The sequence below is a fragment of the Daucus carota genome, chromosome 3 (assembly GCF_001625215.2).
Source record: "Daucus carota subsp. sativus chromosome 3, DH1 v3.0, whole genome shotgun sequence".
Lineage (NCBI taxonomy): Eukaryota > Viridiplantae > Streptophyta > Magnoliopsida > Apiales > Apiaceae > Daucus > Daucus carota.
The window spans coordinates 1,565,922-1,586,502 of record NC_030383.2 but is presented as its reverse complement, the minus strand read 5'-3'; the positions used below and the strand labels follow the sequence as shown (position 1 = coordinate 1,586,502).

Sequence of the window (20,581 nt, the reverse complement as noted above, 5' to 3'; positions counted from 1 at the left end):
CCTCTTTCAGATTCACCCAATATTACCAAGATTAACATGGATACACATAGCTAGTGGGAAAGGACAAAGTAAAAGCAAAGGGAAAGTGATACTCTAGTTAGACTTTGAGAAGGGTCAAGATTGAGATTTTAGTTGAGTTTGTGCTAACACTACCAAAAGTTAAGAAGAATAATAAAGCATGCAAGAAAAAAAGCAAAGAAAAAGACAGAATATTTATGAGTAAAAAGGTTGTTAGTATCATGATCATCAATCACATTCATTCACCATTTTTTCTTGTTACTGTCATCCATTTCACTTCTTCCGAGAAAACAAATCACTTTCCCTCCAAATTTGCACTCACTTGCCCTAGCAAGAAAATTGACAAATTTATCACCACCACTTTATGTTCCTGTTTCTTGTAGAAAATGAAAGGTAAAAGATGGTGTTTGATTCAATCAAGATCTTCTTGCTTTACTGATGCTTTTCATAGCTTAGTTATTATCAAGACAGATAATGTAATTGTTTTTCGGGGTACCAAGTTAAATTCAGAAAGATTTTTTTTTTTTTTTTTTTGATTTTGTGAAAATATTTTTACGAAAAATAGTAAGTGTTTCGGTCCGAGACGAATTTAGTACACAAATATCTAATTAAGATTTTTTTTTGATATGAGTTTATATTTTATTTAATTCAACTATATTTTTTCTCAAATGTACATCTAATCAATTTTAAAATATAACCTTCTGTTTTCTAAAATAATAAATAAATAAATAATTTTTAATATTTAATCAAAAATTGGTAAACTTGACTTTTAGAAAATTAAAAAATATAACCTGGGACGGATGTAATACACGGATTTAACTTAAATTGCATAAACCAATGACGAATTTAAATTTGGACACAACAAATATGAAATCATTGTACCTTAAGAATGTCCATTCCCCAGTATCATTTTTTCACCCCGGTTTCGAAGCTAAAAAGGGCTTCCCCAAAACACACACTAATCTGTTTATCGCCATTACTGTGTGTTATTAAGACATGTTTGGGAATTAAGTTCATGGGGGAGCCCTTTTAAAAGATAAAATGAATCTTAAAAGTAGAATTTGTTCCCACTATAATTTGTTTCCCATGTCTAACATAGCTCCATAATCTAACGATGCAAGTATACATAGTAGTATTTGCCAAGAACAATTCGAATATGCAAGTGAGGTTCATAAAGTTTTCGCCGGAAAATGATTAGTTGCAATTTGCAAATAAGTGCACACTCGCTTAATATATCTACTTAAAATTATTATTGAACGTACAAGAAAAAGATGAGATGCGGCTGGTAAATGCATAAACTCTGATCATGGGGCATGTGTGGCGTTCCGTATAGGATTTATATCTAATACAATATGTTTTTACGGTGTGTGTACTAACAAATTTTGTTGATGAAAATTTTTGTCCATATAAGAGTAATCAGTATTAATAAAGCTGAAATCAATAAAATCTCACGATTTAAATAAAATGTGATTGTTAGTGTGTCCGTCAGACGATCACTAAAAAATCCATTACACATATTTTTAGTAAGTCCTGTCACCAAACTTAACCTCAGTTCTACAGATCGGTCGTTATTAATCTTTGGATGACGTCAATCAAGAGTTTTACAAAATCGATCATTATTAGTCAATGAATTATAACAATTAAGATTTTCAAAAATATATCAAGATTATATACTTCATCTGTCTCATTTTATAAGAATCTCTTTCTTTTTTTGATATTCCTAGTAAAACGATTTTTTCATTTATGACATCGATTTAAGATTATTCTATCTCACGTCCCGTGTGTGCATTTGGAGCCTGGAAATGAGGAGTTCCATAAAATTCATAAAATGAAACCGCGAGGCTCACTCACTCACCTGCGCAATACAAAAGCGAGCACATCTCACTATAAAGAACGTAGACAACTGAAAAGTGTGGAGATGTACGTAGTTATATATCAGCAGCTTTTGTATACATCAGAATGTATGCAAACAATCTGTGGCTGTTCGTTGCTGAAACATGCTGCTGCCTGATTTTATAGTAGTGGTGTTATATCACAACAATTATATAAAATCAGGTGGTAGGATGGTCCATTCACACGTACAAATGATGATAAATTTCTTTGTTTTAATTATGACTTCCCACCGATTGTTCCACTCTTGTGGGTTCCATCTCCTTTCACTTCAATACATTCCTCTTCGTTTTTCTTTTGCGAGTAGCTGTTCCTTTATTCTCGGCCTAGATAAGAAGAGCTCGTCAATATTAGGTTCGGCTCATCGGCTGAATTTTATATTTTACATTTTTTTTGAATTTTACTAGAGATTAATTAAAGTATCGGAAAAAAGATTTATGAACTGTTAATCATTAACTGTAAGTGGATTGGATTAGCTTTTTTAGTTAGGTGTTACAATAACTGTTTTGTTTAGGGGATTAAAAATCATTTTCTTTTATACGTATGAAATTATTCCATAAATAGCTGGTTACATACCTAATTTTTTATTGAAAAACTTTTCATAGCATTTTTAGTATCTCATATAGACACATACCTAATCTCTTGTTGAAAAACTTCTCATAATTTTTCAATCCGTTAACTACTAAAAATCAAAAGTAGATAATTTTCTTGATCAAATCTATGATAAGATCGATCTCTGATTTCTGTTCGAATCTCTAACTTTTCAATATAGTCTATAATTTTTGTAATGAACAATATTAAATTTGGTTGTTAATTTTAATGATTTTTCTAACAATATAGACTTATATATATCTTATAAGTGAATATTTATTTTAATATTTTTGGGGAGAGGGAGTCTTCCACTTCTGTGAGGACTGAATTGATTGGAGCGTGGTAAATTTCAAGGCCGACATTTCATAATTGACAAAGAAAGAATCTTTCCTAAATAACACACTGTCATTCTCATTTTTAACCTGTTAAAAAGTGATTTTTTACTTCTTCTATCTATAATCCCGAACCTCAACTATTATTATCTCAACTACATAATCATTACCCATACTGGACTGATTCCATCTGTGCTTAGAGACTTCTATTTAATGGTAAAGGCTATGTTCGGTGTTTTATATGCATATAGAAGTATAAATTACACATATGTGTAAGTGTATTGAATGAAAGTATATTTGTTTATATTTGTTTTGAGTATATTTGTTAACTAGTCACGGGAACGAAGACCGTATGGAATATGGATTCATGTGATAATATATATTGAGATCATACCTTCATTCATCATTGTATAATCATTAATATATCTTGCCTGACTGCATGTACGTGTGTGTATAACTAACTATTTGTATTGGTTGCATGCATCATCACCTAACATTATTCGACTGAGAATATTTCATTTGTGAGAATAATACGAATAGGTGCTCTTACACTTTCACAAAATGTAAAATAATTAACATGTGAATTATGTCACAATTATATTTAATTAAAAAAACTAAATTAAAAATTATTTTTAATTCTTAAAAATACTTTATATGATAATCTTTTATTCTAATTGTTTAAAATATGAATTATAACTCAAAATAGAAAAAAAGTTAGGAAAGGGAATCCAAATACTTAGTTGGGGGTGGGGAATGAGTTATGAGCAATATTGGGTAAACCCACTACTAAAAACAGGAAAGGGAATCTGATTTTTACAAAACAAACACATACAAAGGAATCAATCAGGCTGATTACCTTTCCCTTTCTTAAATATCGGAATCATCAGGCTGATTATCTTTCCCTTTCTTAAATATCCTTAACCAAACAGTCCCTTAAATATATTATCATACTTTTGTATGATTAAATTTATGAATTTTACAAATTAGTGTCTCCTTACTAAATCAACCAACAAAAATGGAACCAATCGAAGACTAACACTCCACCGTGTACATATTTTATTTGAGAATTATGGTCATGAAATATAGAAATGGACTTTGTTTGTAGCTACTAATAAAATATCGGTTTTTCTAGTGTGTGCCCATGGGCACATGCTAAGCGCGGAATTTTATAAGTTTGGGAGGTTTTGATTGGCTTTTGCATCTTAATAATGGTGGACCCCCCTCAAATGTAACAACCACACCAATCAAAACCTCCAAAACTTACAAAATTCCGCTAGCATGTCCCCATGGGCACACACTAGACAAACCCATAAAATATACCACTGCACTTACTTTCTTGTGAGTACATTATGAAATACGTGAGTGTTTCTTTTTCAACTTCTACCACTACAAGTCTAGAATACGAAGTCAGTCGACATTTTATAGATTTTTGTAAATTATAGTAATATTTGTGGAAGTTAAATGATTGGGGAAATCTTTACTCATTCATTCCATTCATTCTTTCACTAGCTTTATAGAAAATAAAGTAGGGGAAGATTAAAGGGGCCACCGAAAAGCATAGAAACCTTATGATTAAAGCGAAGAAAATAGGCTTGTAATGAAAACCAATCTGATTAGACTACCCAACCACACACATGCACATCACCTCTGCTTATTCACCCGCACGCTTGTGCTTATACTCATCGCTTCGCTCTATCAATTCTACCATCCTCGGCTAAATCTCGATAAATCAATATTAAAATTTAATATAGCGGTAGTAAAGGTTTCTACCAAACCTCAAGAGTTTAAAAAGACAGAGAAAAGTATTGTATGACATAATTTTTACAAGTAATATTTAAAATATAAGAGTTAGGAGAAAAATAATTTTTTTCAAAAAAATAAAATAATTCAATAATAAAAAATTATACGAAATCTAAAAAAGAGTCGAGTCTCGAGCCGAACAAACATAAAACAGATCATATAGCTGATTAATCTTGTATTTATGCAAACACAATCAATCGATTTATTAAAATTAATATATGTACACGTGTCGACTTCGTCACAGCCAGTTTGAGCTATCGGCGTTAATTACAAGCCCACGTAAATCTTTATCAGTGAATCAAACGATTGAAAATCCAGCAGATCTGACGTCTTGGGTATCAAATCATACCAAAACACACAAAAAACACACCAAGCTCTCACAAGGAGAGTATAAATAAAACCCAAATAAATTTAAAACAAAACTCACTCAGAAAAGATTTTATCAAACAAACAATAAAATCTTGAAAGATAAAAATCCTTATCCGGGGAGACGTATTATTGAAAAATAAGAATAAAGTAGGGAGATAACTGATTTGACGCTTTCCACCCGCGAAAACCGATGAAAACCCCGACATCGACTAGGAAAAGAAGAAGATTGTGAGAAATAGTTTTTTAGGTAAAAATACAACTTGTTAATGTTATATAATTCAGCATGTTGTGTTTAGGTCTCAAAATTCATACAAAACATAATACAATCTCACATTTTGACGTGAAACGTAATATAACATATTGTTTAAGATTTTTAAGAAGCTAATGATCTAGAGTTAAAAAGAAAGATGAATGAACGGAGCACGATCTAGCGTTCTGGATTTCAAAATAATATTTGAGATCATGTTCTTTAATTCTTAGTGATATTTTGGAAACTTATCCGTAAAAAAATGGTAGATTAATTAAGACCAACCAAAAAAGATGAAAAACTAAACAATTGTTTTATATCATTGAAAATATTCACAAGTAACATTCATTAATCAAGATTTTATTAAAAATATTGAAACATATATATCTTTCGTGCTGCTAATGAGCTAATCTGACACAATATCGTTATGGCATACGCTAAGGAAGCTGTTTCCCTCCGCGAGGGTTTAAATGTCATGCATGTAACATATGTAAATCTATTGCAACTAATTAACTAGATTAAAATTGCACGCATTTAAAAAACCAAACTTGAGCTGAACTTGAGGTTAATGTTATTTTATACAAAGCCCAAGAGAATGCCATACCATGAAAAATCAATGGCTTGTCATATCTAGAGAAAGAATGTATAGCATGTGTATCAAACTTTAAATCAAACTTTTTTGGTACCAATCTTCTTTTCAGCAAATTGGGAATGTTCAAGTCAACCTCACCTCATCATTCAGTTTGGTCTTTCTTGTTCTTTGCACCACCTCATTTCCCACTTACAATTCCATCTAACTATTAGTATTAGTACTAGCTTATGATACTTGTCTTGGTCTATATATACTTGGAGTTTCTGAGATCAAGAAATTACTAAGCCTTGAGTACTAGCATTTGATGGGTGTGAGTATGAAGGTGCATCATCAGTTTGCACGAGGAATCATCAATGGCTGGGATTATCAGCAGCAGCATGAGCCCTCGTCGTCGCTTACGCTTGGATTCTGCAAGCGGTTGCGGCCTCTTATGCCTAAGGAGCCGGTTGGTGGTGATGGTGGTGGCGGAGATGTTGGTTTTGATCTCAAGAGTTTTATTAGGCCGGATTGTGGCTCGAGAAAATCTGATGTGTCTTCATCAGATGAGAAGAGAGAACCGCTTAACCAGGTATTTGTGAGTTTTATTGCATGCATGAGAAATATTAAGTATATAAAACATGCATTTTAGTTCATGTGTATATTATAACTTGATGTAGTGAAGAATGAAAGATATGATAGACATGATAGACAATAGTTTCTACCAAATAAGAGGACTGTTTTGAATAATTAGATTTGAACTGAGTTAACGGGAATGAGAATGAACGGCGCCCATCTTTGGGGCAATTAATGTCCTCGTGTCCATTTTAAACGGAGAGTCGAACTTGAGACATCCGTCAAACTAGAGCTCTGATACTATGTTGAGAAACGGCCCATCTAAATCTTAAGATGTTAGAGGAATGACCCAAATGAATCTTATGTTATATTTCAACAGACTGACGCAAATGTATAATCGAAGTACAGTGGCGGATCTGACTATAAAATTAAGGGGGTCATTTTTTTTGTAAAAAAAATTAAGAGGGGTCACAAAAAATTTAAGGGGGTCAATTTCAATTTTACAACCTAAAAATATGTATAATATTAAAAAAATAAAATTTAAGGGGGGTCAGTTGCCCCCTTGCCCCTTCTAAGATCCGCCTCTGTCGAAGTATATAGTTTCGAATTCAGTAGAGAGAGAAATGTAAATATAGTATGCTAGAGGGTTGATTGTTATGTGTTTGCATGTGAAGACTCATCCGGGAGGAACAAGGTGGAATCCAACGCAAGAACAGATAGGAATCCTGGAGATGCTGTACAGAGGAGGAATGCGCACCCCTAACGCGCAACAAATAGAGCAGATCACAACACAGCTTGGAAAATATGGAAAGATAGAAGGGAAGAATGTGTTCTACTGGTTCCAGAATCACAAAGCTCGCGAGAGGCAGAAGCAGAAGCGCAGCAGCCTCGGCCTCAGCCACAGCCCCCGGAGCTCTTCCACTTCATTTAGCACCATTACCTTATCCACAAGGGTATGCACTTCTAATTATTGGCGTTACCTTTTTCTCCACATTCTTTTTACGTTACAAATCAGACATTTTTTAAAGAACTGATAACTTAACATGGTTTTAGACGAAGTGATATTATAAAAACCTGAGTTGAATTATCCACGAATAACTTAACATGATTTTAAACATAGCGATATTTAAAAAACCCGAGTTGATTCACACACATGACCCACGATGATGGGCTTTTAGTAAATGACCATGAAAACTATAAAAAAGATATATTGACATTTTTGTATCACTTTGCAGGGTGATAACAAACAAGTACAAGAAAGTAGTCCAATATTGAAGAGGAAGTGCAGGGCATGGTCATTTGAAAAACTAGAAGAAGACAAGAGCTACAGTAGAAGAGAAGATGAGGAGAGTGATAAAATTAACAAGACCCTTGAGCTGTTCCCATTACATCCAGAAGGCAGAATCATAAATTAAGGGTGTAATTTTAGAGATATCATTCTTTTGGTCTCTCGTGACTCTAATGAGTTTAATAACTAAGAAGTGCTTGCTATTTCTGTGACCCAGTTTAGACTGGTCAATTTATTATGGTGTAGCTAATTAGATGTCTTTGTCTCTCTCTGTTTCTTATATAATAATAGTCCAGTAGCCTCAACTTCCTTTTTCCTAAACAAAAACTAAAAATAAATAAATTATTAATGGGTGTACAAAATGATGAAAGATGGCTTAGTTAATTAGTTTAGTGGGGTGGAAATAATCAACAAATTTATTAGAAAAACAAAATAAATTATCTTGTAAGACACGTATCTTATGTAGCCAACGATATCATATATCTAATCTCCAATAGAAAATTTAGAATTAGAATTTATACCATATTAATATATTTGTATAATTTTAAAAATATAGTCTCAATAAAAAACTTCCTGCACCTATTTATATATAAATATTTTAATGATCTTAATCATTAAAATCTTATTTAACATGATCAATAAAAATATATATATTAACCTAAATATATCTATTAATTTAAAAATCCATTTAGTTAAAAAACACATATTATTCAAACATGAATATATTTTTAAAATAAAATTAAATGCTTATAGGCAATAAAAAATATATATTATAAGTCCCCCGTCATTTATAAGCTAGTGCAATTCAAACTAAATTTTTATTTAACTACATAAATCACTCGTTTGTACATCACAAATCACTACTTGTATATAAAACATCTCTCAAATATAATATATAAATACACACATCATCGTCATCTTCTTATTACTTATGGTCATCATGAAAATCCTACAACTATACTTGTCATCAACAATCAAGTGCAAATAGTTTTTTTTTTTTGCCAGAATCAACCACAAATAGTTAACATAAATAAATCTTTTCTATTATGAAAAATAAAATTATTGATTTTACTCTACAAAATAGTGATTAATGAATTATAAACGGGAGATTCCTATAATTTAAAAACCATACTTATTGATTGTTTATAATATATTAATATTATAATCATGAGAAGTGACCCCTTATTCATAAATAATATATATATATAATTTAACATAACATGGAGAGATATTAACTAATATTTACAAACATTTCATAAATTCTTGTGCTATTCAAACATGATGCTTTGTAGATATCACAAAATCTTGCAAATTTTCGTAGATATCGCAAAATATTGTAAAATCAATTGATCGTCGGATCGTCATACACGTGTGATATATAACATAGTTAATATAATATATTAAATATTATAATCATGAGAATCAACCTCTAATCTATAAACAATATCCAATAAACATTTCATAATTTCTGGTGCTTTTTAATCGAGAAAGTTTGTCGATATCACAAAATCTTGCAAATTTTTATAGATATCACAAAATCTTGTAATCATCAATTCATTAGTAATATAATTCAAAATATTAATCCATTTTGACACTCATTGAAATTATATATTATGTGTTTTGAATAAATAAGCAGTCACAATTGTTCACATGTCCGATATTAAGTGTAATAATATCTTTTAACTCTTGATTTTTTCTTAAAATAAAAATCTTATCTTGAATATTTATTTTTTCTTGTAATCTGAACCTTTGTATACTTTTGCAGTCAATGCATTATAATATTAAATTCCTTTTATCATACTATATATATTATGTGTATATGGCAGTAGTTTACATATATTGTATAGTTGCTATTTTTTTATTTATAAACATACACAAATGATATATTTTTAAAGTTAATGAAGTTCTTATAATTGAAGGATGTTCATGATACATCATTATATACGAATGACATTTATAAATATGATGATGTATCATGAACAATCCTTTGATTGTATAGACTTATGTCAGAATTATATGCATGATTTATATTTTCAAAGTAAATCAAGTTTTTATAATTGAAGGATGTTCATGGTACATCATCATATACAAATGAAATTTATAAATATGATGATGTATCATGAACAATCCTTTGATTATATAGACTTATGTCGGAATAATATGTATGATCGAATGATTCAAATCATATAATCGTATAGGCAAGTATGTAGTATAATTTTTTTTGATCTATTGTATCTATACCAAATCGATTTTTTTTCCTGACTCGTTGAATCTTTTTTGTTAGGCAAGATTAGTCTGTCTTTTTTAGTTTTGGTATTAGTTTTTTTTTCGGATCCAAGGATTCCAAGTCTTTTTCGATTTGGCCTTTTTTTTTAGATCTCAATTCTACGGAGGTACAGATTTCTCGCTCTTACAGTGATTTTGTTATCGAAAGTGGTCCGAGATATCTTGTTTTTATTTGTTCCATGGATCTAAGGGTTGCCTTGGTTTAGCTAGTATTTCATTTACGCATTTGCATATTTAAGGTTGCTAGTTTGTCACGAATGCTTTTAATTTTTTTGTTGTCTCACTGTTTGTGTGAGTTTTGTTATTTTCTCATCGTTTGTGTGAGTGTGGTGCTTGATTTAGTAACAAAAGTAGTTGAAGGGATTGCATTCTCAGTCGATAGTTCAAACTGGTTATGACGGAAGCGAAAGTGGTGAAGCATGTGTATATATCATCTTCAATAAATCATGTGATTTTATCTCTAAGAAAAATGGATTAATCAGTGATTGTTTCTGGATTTTGTTTGTTTGTTCGACGCGACTGTTTATGTAGATGACGTATGGTTTTTTATTATTGAATTAACTCATTTATCAAAATAATAATGACATTTTTTTGCATATCTTCATTCTTTACTAAGAAAATACAGATCTTGTGTATATTTTTTCCAGGGATGTCGCAAAATGTTCACATGACCTTTATTGATACACAAGATTTGTAATAATAATATTTAATTTAATTGAGATGTGAGTGAAAAATTATATTTATTTTTTTTCTATAAAAATATATGAGATGCTACCCATATGTTGAACAATATATCTTGCAAATGTTCTAATTGGTCGATTAAGCCACATTTCATAATGGCATTAATATTTATTTATTTTTTAGAATTTCAACGCGAATCAAACTTATATTTATAAAATAAATGAAAAATTATACATTGTATGAATTTGTCAAAATTATATCTTGTAAATTGATAAAAAAATGAATAAATGATCATTTTTATGCTATATTTTAAAATATTAACATATGTTTCTCTTTGTAACGAGACTTCATCTCCGCTCCTTAAACATGTTTCTCACTAATAAATCAAATACTCTTATATTTTCTCTTGCATTACTCCACAAATTTCAAAATTCACTGAATATGACCGAATCGAGAAAATGCCGTGAATAACCAATTTTCAACTCTTCAATGTCCAAAATATTTATTCTCAAAAGAGTTGTCCTTTTCACCTAGTTGAACCTGCATTTTACAAATGCGTGTGCAGCGGTGACATTAGCCGTCACTATTTTCTTTGTGAGTCTAAGGATTTGAGTGGCCATTCGCTGAATGGGAAAGTTATATACATAAAGCGAATTCACATCCACCAAATGTGTGTCTATTGTATTAGATTTGCATTATTGTGTCAACAAAAGAATATGGAGAAAAAGAAGATCCACGCATGTTGGATATGCGTGTGCCAGGTACTCGCATTATTAGAATGCGTAATCGAAGTCAATAATCTGTAATCAAAATCTATTATTAGGCACAGACTCATGTGTTTTAACATTCCATTCACGTGTGTCGTGTGTATACGCATTTCTTATATGTGTCTTCTCATGGGTATTAAGGGCACTTTTTCCGCCCGTGGTTATTTTGGACTCTCTCTCTTGAAAATGTGTTAGAAAAAGCATTCACCCGACCGAATCAAATCCGCCCATATAATTAGTGACCACTATTTTATATTATTTTTAACATTATTTAAATTTTATTTTTAGGACATGAACCACCTAATTAATATATTTGATATACGAAACTATTAATATATCAATATATTCAATAATTGAGGCTCCTTGTATATCAGAATTTGAAAAAAAATGATGATGTTTGATCAAAATATTATGTTTAACTAATAAATTTCAATATATTGATAACATAATAGAATATCTATTAATTGAAAAATTAATAAATTTGTTAACACAGAGCCTATTTGTCTGGGTTTAAAACCCGGTTTTAGATTATCTCTAACTTTAAGTTGAAAAATATCTGTTTTTGTAATAAGTCCGAATTGTCGGCTTAAAGTCAGAAATAAGTTAGAAACAGACTTAGAGCCAGAAGTTAGTTTGAGGTATTTTTTTCTGTGACTAAATTTTTTAAAATCTTTTTTTGATAAAAATTACACCTAAGTCGTAAATTATTTATAAATCATTTTTATTTTCATTATTATTATTATATTTTTAATAAGTCATAAGTCATTGATAACTCAATATTATTCAAACAAAATATTTTAAACTTTTAGTTTATCACGTTAATTAGCCAAGCAGACTCATAATAATTTCACGGGCCCAGCGATATTAATCATAAACGATCCAATAAACAATTAAATCATACAATAAATAACGAAAATCCTTACCTTAAACTAACACAACTCCTGCCTACTCACAAAATGAAAACAATCACAGCCGTAGATGAAGCAACAGATGTACATACGTCCAAACACATCAACGGCCACGATTTCATTCTACCTCGTAGAATCCGACCTATCTGTGTATATAATGCTCAACAGTTACTATCTAAAACGTTGCGGTGCAGTTTTTATCTCTGCCCTTCCACCCCCTCGCACAAAAACACAAAAAACATTAAAAATCTCTCTCATCTCTCTCTCTATCTCTCTGCATTCATTAATCTTTAATCCATAAAAGCAGATCCTGCATCGTTGGTTTTAATCTCGACGTTAAATCCAATTTTTTTATTAAAAAAATCTCGAAAAAAAAGTAGGGTTTGAGAAATATGGCGCAGATTCAGGTGCAGCAGCCGCAGATTCAGGTGACGGGCGGCAATGGGGTGGCGGCGGTCGTGGCGGTGAACGGCGGAGGGAACCAGTTGTCGACGACGTCGCTTTATGTGGGTGATTTGGATCATAGTGTGACGGATGGACAGCTGTATGATATGTTTGCTCAAGTGGCTTCAGTGGCGTCTGTTAGGGTTTGTAAGGATATCACCACTAATCTTTCGCTTGGATATGGCTATGTGAATTACAATAGTCCTCAGGATGGTAATCAACTTCACTTTTTGATGATATGTGCATTTTATTGTATCGTGTGTCTTGCCATGCGGGTGCGATTGGATAGTCTGAGTGGTGTGAGGGGGTATGGTTATCGTCGGGTCTTAATTACGCGGGTTATTATTATTAGAACATTTACTAATTTGTGATTGTGACATGCGAGTACAATGTGGATTTTGGGTATTATGAATTTATTTATTTCGGGAGTTTTTTTTATGTGTTTATAGTGATTGTGAATGTGTAATTTAAGTTTACGTAATTGAAATTCTGATATGTTTGATTTTGAGAAAAAAGTTTGGGGATGATTAACTAACGATGCTTGCTGAAGTGGTAATGACTTTAGACATGCGGATTGTGACTGCAAAGATGTTAAGCTGATAAACTCTCCTAAGACCTTAAGGCGTAGGGAGTTTCATAAGATCATATGTCATATTTGGCAAAACTCTTTTTGAACTACTTCAGATCACTTCATGTCACTTAATATTATGTGATGAAGTTATATTTATTTGTTTGTTTAATGAGTAATGCTGGAGACCAAATTTGGGTCCCAAAATTTTTTCCCTGATGACGTGGCATATGGACTATTTTGATCATCATGATGATGTTGATGTGTATAGAGGGAGTTAGGCTCCATCTTATTCAATTGTAACGCATCGAATCAGAGATTATCACGTGAAACTTGGGATCGTTTTTGGGGTCTCTAGCATTTTACTTGTTTAATTTGTCAAATTATATGTCGTTAATAGTCATCGTTTGTTTTCTGTAGACAACTTTAGTCTACTATAAGCGTAGATGCATATCTTTTTTAACATCAGTTCATTCAGCCAAGGAACATTTTTTAATCCGATACATGGTGATTCTACTGCATGACTACTGATGGTTAATCACTAATGTTATCATTTTGAACTTTTTTGTGGAACTAACATTTGTCTGCACTCAATTATTTGATCATAAGTGAATAAAATTGCTAGTTTGTTTGTGCTTAGAAGACTTATTATGTCATTAATGTATAACTGCTAGTACTTTATGTGGGAATATAGTTTTTGGAATGTTGTTTATGTACACAGGACACTTCATTGGTGTAGGTGTAATGTATGTTTGAATAATAGGTGACCTTGAATGCAGTGATTTGTTTTTAATTTTTGAGAAACGTCTTGACAACAAGCTTCAAATTCATGCAACAGCCTTACCCTTCATCGTATATCCAGTTTTTTTTGGATTTACCAGTTGGATGTATTTACGGTTGTTCAGTCAGCATTTTTAGTACATGTTTTTTAGGTAATTTGATAATACTAACACTCTTTTTCTCAATTGTGTACAGCGGCAAGGGCAATGGATGTTCTGAACTTTACTCCAGTGAATGGCAAATCAATTCGGGTCATGTACTCTAATCGTGATCCCACTATTCGGAAGAGTGGAGTAGGAAATATATTTATCAAGGTACTGATATGATATACAATTACTTAATTTGTAATACTCATCTGTTTTATATCCTAAGTATTTTGATTGCATCTTTTTTAGCTTAGAGATCTCATTCGTCATAGTAAAGGTGATATTGGGAATAATTTTACCTGGTCTGCTCTGTTTGGTTCCTAGTCATTTTGAGTTGTTTCTATGTGCATATAGGCTTTATTCTTTACGCATAACTAGTGAGACATATAACACATTTGTATGCCTATAAAATTCACCAAAGTATTCATGTATATGCATATACTATATGGTTCTCTGAGGTGCTAGTTTTGGAAGTTTATATTCTTGTTTTGAAAACCTTATGTTGTACGTTTGTGCAGAATCTGGACAAGTCTATCGACAACAAAGCTTTACATGAGACTTTTTCGAGTTTTGGCACTATCCTTTCTTCTAAGATAGCGACTGATCCATCTGGGCAGTCTAAAGGTTATGGTTTTGTTCAGTTTGATAGCAAAGAAGCTGCACAAAACGCGATAGATAAGCTAGATGGCATGTTGATGAATGATAAACAAGTTTACGTTGGACATTACATCCGTAAAGAGGACCGAGATGCTGCTTTGAGTAGGGCAAAGTTCAACAATATATATGTGAAAAATCTTTCCTCAGCTACAACTGAAGATGATCTTAAGAAATTATTTGGTGAATTTGGAACAATTACTAGTGCAGTAGTGATGAGAGACGGGGAGGGTAAATCTAGATGCTTTGGATTTGTCAACTTTGATAATCCAGATGCTGCTGCTGAGGCTGTTGAGGCCATAAATGGAAAGAAGTTTGATGATAAGGAGTGGTATGTTGGCAAAGCCCAGAAGAAATCTGAAAGATTGATGGAATTAAGAAGTCAGTTTGAGCAAATCGCAAAGGAACAATCGGACAAGTTTAAAGGATTGAATCTGTATGTCAAAAATCTTGATGACACAATTGATGATGATAAACTGAAGAACTTATTCTCTGAATTTGGAACTATCACATCTTGCAAGGTATGTCAATGGACAAATGAATATCTAGAAATGTTGACATTTTTTTATCATTGTCTTTGCGCATGATGTATTAATTTTTTTGTTCTTCATCATATCACGACTCTTTACATTGCCTGTGTTTTCCTTCTCTTCTTTATAGGTTATGCGTGATCCCAGGGGAATTAGCCGAGGATCTGGTTTTGTTGCTTTCTCAACTCCTGAAGAAGCTACTCGAGCTGTGAGTAATTATTTTCTGCCCATATCATTGATTATTCATCAGAAAATTAATCAGTTTTTTTTTCTGGCGCAGCTCGCTGAGATGAATGGAAAGATGACAGTGAGCAAACCACTTTATGTTGCCCTTGCTCAGCGGAAAGAGGAGAGAAGAGCAAGGCTGCAGGTATAGCTACCATAATTTTTTTTTTTTATCATATCTACTTGCAGAATGAATGTATTTATAGTAGTCCACTTTAGTCACAATGGTTATGATAATGACTACATGTTCTTGTTTCGTATAATTTTGTGGATTGTGCATCTCAATCGACTCGCTCCGAACAAATTTAGGCATTTTATAGTAGGTCCTTACCCATGCCATGTTTTGTAGTAATCTATATATCTAAAAAGATTGGTTCTACTGTTTGTAAATTTGTCACAACTAATAATGATAGGCTACTTCACTGCCAATTGCACCTGTAGTCCTGTACTTGTTATTAAATCATCAGTTGTCAGTGTCAGTATTTTCTTTTGCAATTATCAGTTGTCAGTATGAATACTTTCTTTGTTATCAGCGAGGGAAGTATGTGGAGTGCTTGATTTTTCTGTATTTGAATAGCATGTTAAATAAATTATATCTGATATTTCTGCTCTCCACTGTTCTCGTTCACCAATACTCTCCCCTCCCCAGTGCTCTTCCTGTCACTTATTTTTTCTTTATTTGACCAAATTTCTCATTGGACTCTGATACTCGGTAACACTGCTACTACTTTTAAGTTTCATTTCCAAGTTTATCATTGTTCTTGATTTTTTTTTGAAAAAAGTTACAACTGGTTCTCTTCCATTCCCCTTATCTGCCTCTTGTTGTTTATCACACTCTTCGCTTTCCATTTCCATATATCACTACATGGCTGTTACGTTGCACTGCTCTTCAGATTGGCATTCAAATTTCAAAATAAGAAAAAGGCTACTGATTTTGTTTTTTGTCAGTCCGTACTAAATCTAATTGCTCATTCTGTTCTTTTTGGGCAGCGTATTTCGACTCCTTGGTGGTTGTTATAATCTCCTTACTTCTAAAAAGAATTAATATGTTTACCACAAAGGGTATTATAATCACATGGATTAGATATTGCTATTTTCTTTATCCCAACTCTCCAATTACTATTTATACTGAAAAGTTTGCTGTGCATTAAACCTTTAGGCTTTATCCCACGAGGTTGGAAAATATATATCTATTCCCACACTGGACTGCTGATCCTGCTTTTCTTTATGGTTCGTGTTGTGAAATTTGGCAGGATAATTGTAGCAGATCAGTACTGGAATATACAAGCCAATTACCTCATATGCTATTATTCTAGTCCTACTTTTGTAGTATTTATGTATAAAATTTTGCATCAGGTGTACAAAAATAAAGGCATGGTACATGTTAATAGAGGAAGAGGCGCCGTTTTTTTTTTTTTTTTTTTTAATTTCATGGTAAAAATATTGGAGCCTCCTGAAAGTTTGCATGCAATTTTGATGACTTGGTGGTGAGATGGGGTGGGATTGCCTAAATTTCACAAAAAACCCATCAAACACCACGAGTACAGGAAATTACATGGTGAACATTTCTGGTGGCTGAAAAAAAAAACTCAAATTGTTGAATTCTTTTAAGTTCATGTATCATCAATGTAAGCATTTAAAAGTAGGAGGTAGAGGTGTATCTGTGGTATATAGATTATTAAGAATGTTCTTGGTTATAGTAGCAGAACCACAATGATCTATTTCTTTTGTATACTACTAGTTGTCCAATATAAGCTATTATCACATGGCTAGTGACGTTATGCGGTTAATTCACCCAAACATTTCTTTCTTGCCAATTATAATAATTTATTTCCTCTGCATCGCATGATCATGACTTCTGAAACATGTTTTTAATTATTTGCTTCATTTGCAGGCACAATTCTCTCAGATGAGGCCAGTTGCAATGCCACCTGCCGTGGCTCCTCGTATGCCAATCTATCCACCTGGAGCAGCTGGTTTCGGACAGCAACTCTTTTATGGGCAAGGCCCTCCTGCCATGTTTCCTTCCCAGGTACCAGTTTTTCACTTAACTGGTTTATCCTCTTATGAATGAAGGATATCTCAGTTTAAGAAGTTACAGTTACATTGTTGGTTTAGTTCCTTCATTTTCTATGCTCCTTTTCTTGTTACTATGTGTTGGCCACAAAAAAGTTGAGGTTTGTGTAACCCTATAATTTACTTCTCTTGATTCATCTAGATACCTAGAACCAGTTGATATTATTGATCAAATGAATTTTTGTAATATTACAGAAGTTACCATTTTGATAGTATGTGATATTTGCAGATTTCCGTAACTTTGTTGAAAATTAAAAAGTTAGTATTAATATTTTCTGATCCTTGTTTATATGTAACAGAGTTTTGCTGGGAAAAGTTACTTTTTTTTCTCATAGCCATGTCAATGTTGACAAGGACCATAGAGACCTATATGTGCCATCAGTATACTAATTAAGTTAATTTAAAATAAGTTTGTATCTGACTTAAGTGAATCATTAGGTTGAAACCCGTTCAGTATAGGATTACACAGATATTGTAGCTGTAATGATATTTCTCTTAATCAATATTTGATATTAACCTTTTAGCAGATGATGAATTCGGATAATAAAAATTTTGACCATTACTTAGGCTAACACATCTATGTTTAAAGCTTAGTCAATATGATATCTATATTTTTAAGTGCAAATGATAGTAGTAGATTGTTTTAATCACAAATTTAAATTTTGTAGGCTGGGTTTGGCTATCAGCAGCAGATGGTGCCGGGAATGAGGCCAGGTGGTGCTCCTATGCCAAATTTCTACATGCCTATGGTCCCTCAGGGACAGAGGCCTGCTGGAAGGCGAGGAGCGGGTCCTATACAACAGACTCAGCAGCCTGTTCCTTTAATGCAGCCGCAGGTTAAGTAACTGTACATTCTAGTTATTTTGCTTGTATTTAGTAAAATGTCTGTTTAATAGCATGTATAAAGGTTGAAAACATTTTCTTCAGATGATGCCAAGGGGGCGCATGTATCGTTTTCCACCAGGTCGCAATGTTACAGATGTGACCATGCCAGGTGTTGGTGGAGGAGTGCTCCCTATTCCTTATGAGATTGGTGGCGCACTTCCTCGAGAAGCTGTAACTTATCCTATGCCAATTACAGCATTGGCTTCTGCCCTAGCAAATGCACCTGCTGATCAGCAGAGAACTGTAAGCCTTTCAACATCATGTAAAATGTCGTTGTGATATGCTTGATCTGTGAACTGACACGACTGTCCTTTTTGGTGCCAGATGTTAGGTGAAAATCTTTACCCGCTAGTGGATCAGCTGGAGCATGATCATGCAGCTAAGGTCACAGGCATGCTCCTGGAAATGGACCAAACTGAAGTTTTGCACTTGCTCGAGTCACCTGATGCACTAAAGGCTAAAGTTGCGGAGGCAATGGAGGTTTTGAAGAACGTGTCACAAGCTGCTACGCCAGCTGATCAGCTGGCTAACCTTTCACTCAATGAAAATCTCGCCTCTTAAGTTAAGGGCTGTTTCAGTTGTGGTGGTGTTCTGGATCACCATATCGCGATGTAGTCAAGAAACTAGGTATCTATCATGAGTCAGTTAGTTAAATATGAAGGGTTGGGAACCAAGTCCTTTTTTTTCTAGTTGTCATAAGATTTTTCTCTATAATAAGTATTCTGTTAGGTATGAAATTGAGAACTTAAAATATTTCCGGGTCTTGAATTTGGTAAGAATTTTTCGGCTATAGTTTTGATAATAATATATGGAGACAATTTGAAAGATATTTCTTCAGGTGTTTATAAGGGCTCTAACAGAGCACCTTGATGGTGCAGACCTGTAAACGGTCCAGCTTTTTGGCGGTTTATCATTTTTGCAAGTTTTTTTGTCTGTTTTGTTGGAGGTTTTTCTTTTATGCTGTTGATTTTTCAGAGGTGTTTGAGCTTTTACGGTCAAACTCTTTTTTAGCTTGAACTCGACCTACTCTATGCTAACCAGAAGCAGTCTTAAACGAGTGCTTGTTAAAAGTTCTCCGAAGCATGCTGTAAGTTTTTAGGGGAGTCTGCAGCCATGTTTCAACGAACTGGCTTATAAGTTATAACCTTATTATCATGTTCAACCACAGCTCTGTTCAATTACAGAGTAGCCCATTCGTAATTGTTTGCAGAGTAGATTTTCAGCAGTAGTTGTAGCAGTAATTATTTGCAGAGTAGATTTTCAGAGTTTGCCTTTGCTTTGATACTTGCCAAGGAAATTTATTTCCTTTGAGCTTCGGAGCTTCATTTTTATACCTGCTCATACATGATCAGTATGAGTGCAAGGGAGGCAGAAAACATGACCATATTCGTCAGGAAACAAGCTTTCATGGTTAGTTGGCATCGAATTCTCAGTGATAAGGCCAAATTTGTCTCTATCCTTGACCCTTGAAGAACTCTTGAGAACGTTATAAAACGTGTATTATTGTAAAATTCTTACTTTTCCTTGATGCACCGTGTCCTTATTTATGTTGTTTATGGATTTTTGTCTCCTCATGACACCCGTCTTTGTCTCTCACATGTTTTTCCCTTCATGCCCCGGGAGCTATAACGACACGGGAGCTATGAGGTCTCGCATTCACATGAATGTTTTTTCCTTCACGCCCCAGGGAGTTATAACAACAGGCGACCCTGCGGTCTCGCATTCACAGAATAAATAGCGAGGATGGTACTTGAACGAGTGAGCGGGGAATAAGAGGTGCCAAACATTTTTTTTATTAACATTGACTCCCAATTGTCTATAATTATATATATGATTCGACATCTTCATTATTTATGTTCGATCGGTTTAAAAATAAATTTAAGCGTCACAACAGTTTCTTATTCCGGCTTCAAAAAGAGTTGACCAGCTAACCTTATTCGACATCTTCATTG

The 20,581-nt window shown here is 33.0% G+C and overlaps 2 protein-coding genes across 5 annotated transcripts; both read left to right on the top strand.

Moving 5' to 3' along the window:
- Window positions 1-5,901: 5,901 nt before the first annotated feature.
- On the top strand, window positions 5,902-7,984 carry LOC108211855 (WUSCHEL-related homeobox 4). Its single transcript, XM_017383564.2, has 3 exons — window positions 5,902-6,407; window positions 7,066-7,344; window positions 7,627-7,984. Exons 1-3 carry the CDS (start codon window positions 6,144-6,146, stop codon window positions 7,804-7,806), a joined length of 723 nt encoding a protein of 240 aa, XP_017239053.1. The 5' UTR covers window positions 5,902-6,143; the 3' UTR covers window positions 7,807-7,984.
- A 4,519-nt stretch (window positions 7,985-12,503) lies between these two features.
- Window positions 12,504-19,458, top strand: LOC108213289 (polyadenylate-binding protein 8). 4 transcript variants are annotated; one of them, XM_017385068.2, is made up of 9 exons: window positions 12,504-12,978; window positions 14,309-14,427; window positions 14,778-15,434; window positions 15,574-15,651; window positions 15,724-15,813; window positions 17,563-17,700; window positions 18,413-18,580; window positions 18,672-18,872; window positions 18,954-19,458. In XM_017385068.2, the coding sequence occupies exons 1-9, from the start codon at window positions 12,714-12,716 to the stop codon at window positions 19,188-19,190; spliced, it is 1,953 nt and encodes a 650-aa protein (XP_017240557.1). In that variant the 5' UTR covers window positions 12,504-12,713; the 3' UTR covers window positions 19,191-19,458. The 4 variants fall into 4 exon arrangements, with proteins under 4 accessions (XP_017240557.1, XP_063946863.1, XP_063946862.1 ...); XM_064090793.1 differs by lacking the exon at window positions 12,504-12,978 and adding an exon at window positions 13,966-14,096; XM_064090792.1 differs by lacking the exon at window positions 12,504-12,978 and adding an exon at window positions 14,140-14,229.
- Window positions 19,459-20,581: the final 1,123 nt, after the last annotated feature.

Excerpts from the sequence above, each read along its gene's own strand:
- LOC108211855 (XM_017383564.2), top strand. The coding sequence starts at position 6,144 with ATGGGTGTGAGTATGAAGGTGCATCATCAGTTTGCACGAGGAATCATC. Across the intron at positions 6,408-7,065 it reads AGAGAGAACCGCTTAACCAG|ACTCATCCGGGAGGAACAAG; the intron begins GTATTTGTGAGT and ends TTGCATGTGAAG. Across the intron at positions 7,345-7,626 it reads CCATTACCTTATCCACAAGG|GGTGATAACAAACAAGTACA; the intron begins GTATGCACTTCT and ends ATCACTTTGCAG.
- LOC108213289 (XM_017385068.2), top strand. The coding sequence starts at position 12,714 with ATGGCGCAGATTCAGGTGCAGCAGCCGCAGATTCAGGTGACGGGCGGC. Across the intron at positions 15,435-15,573 it reads GAACTATCACATCTTGCAAG|GTTATGCGTGATCCCAGGGG; the intron begins GTATGTCAATGG and ends TCTTCTTTATAG. Across the intron at positions 17,701-18,412 it reads CTGCCATGTTTCCTTCCCAG|GCTGGGTTTGGCTATCAGCA; the intron begins GTACCAGTTTTT and ends TAAATTTTGTAG.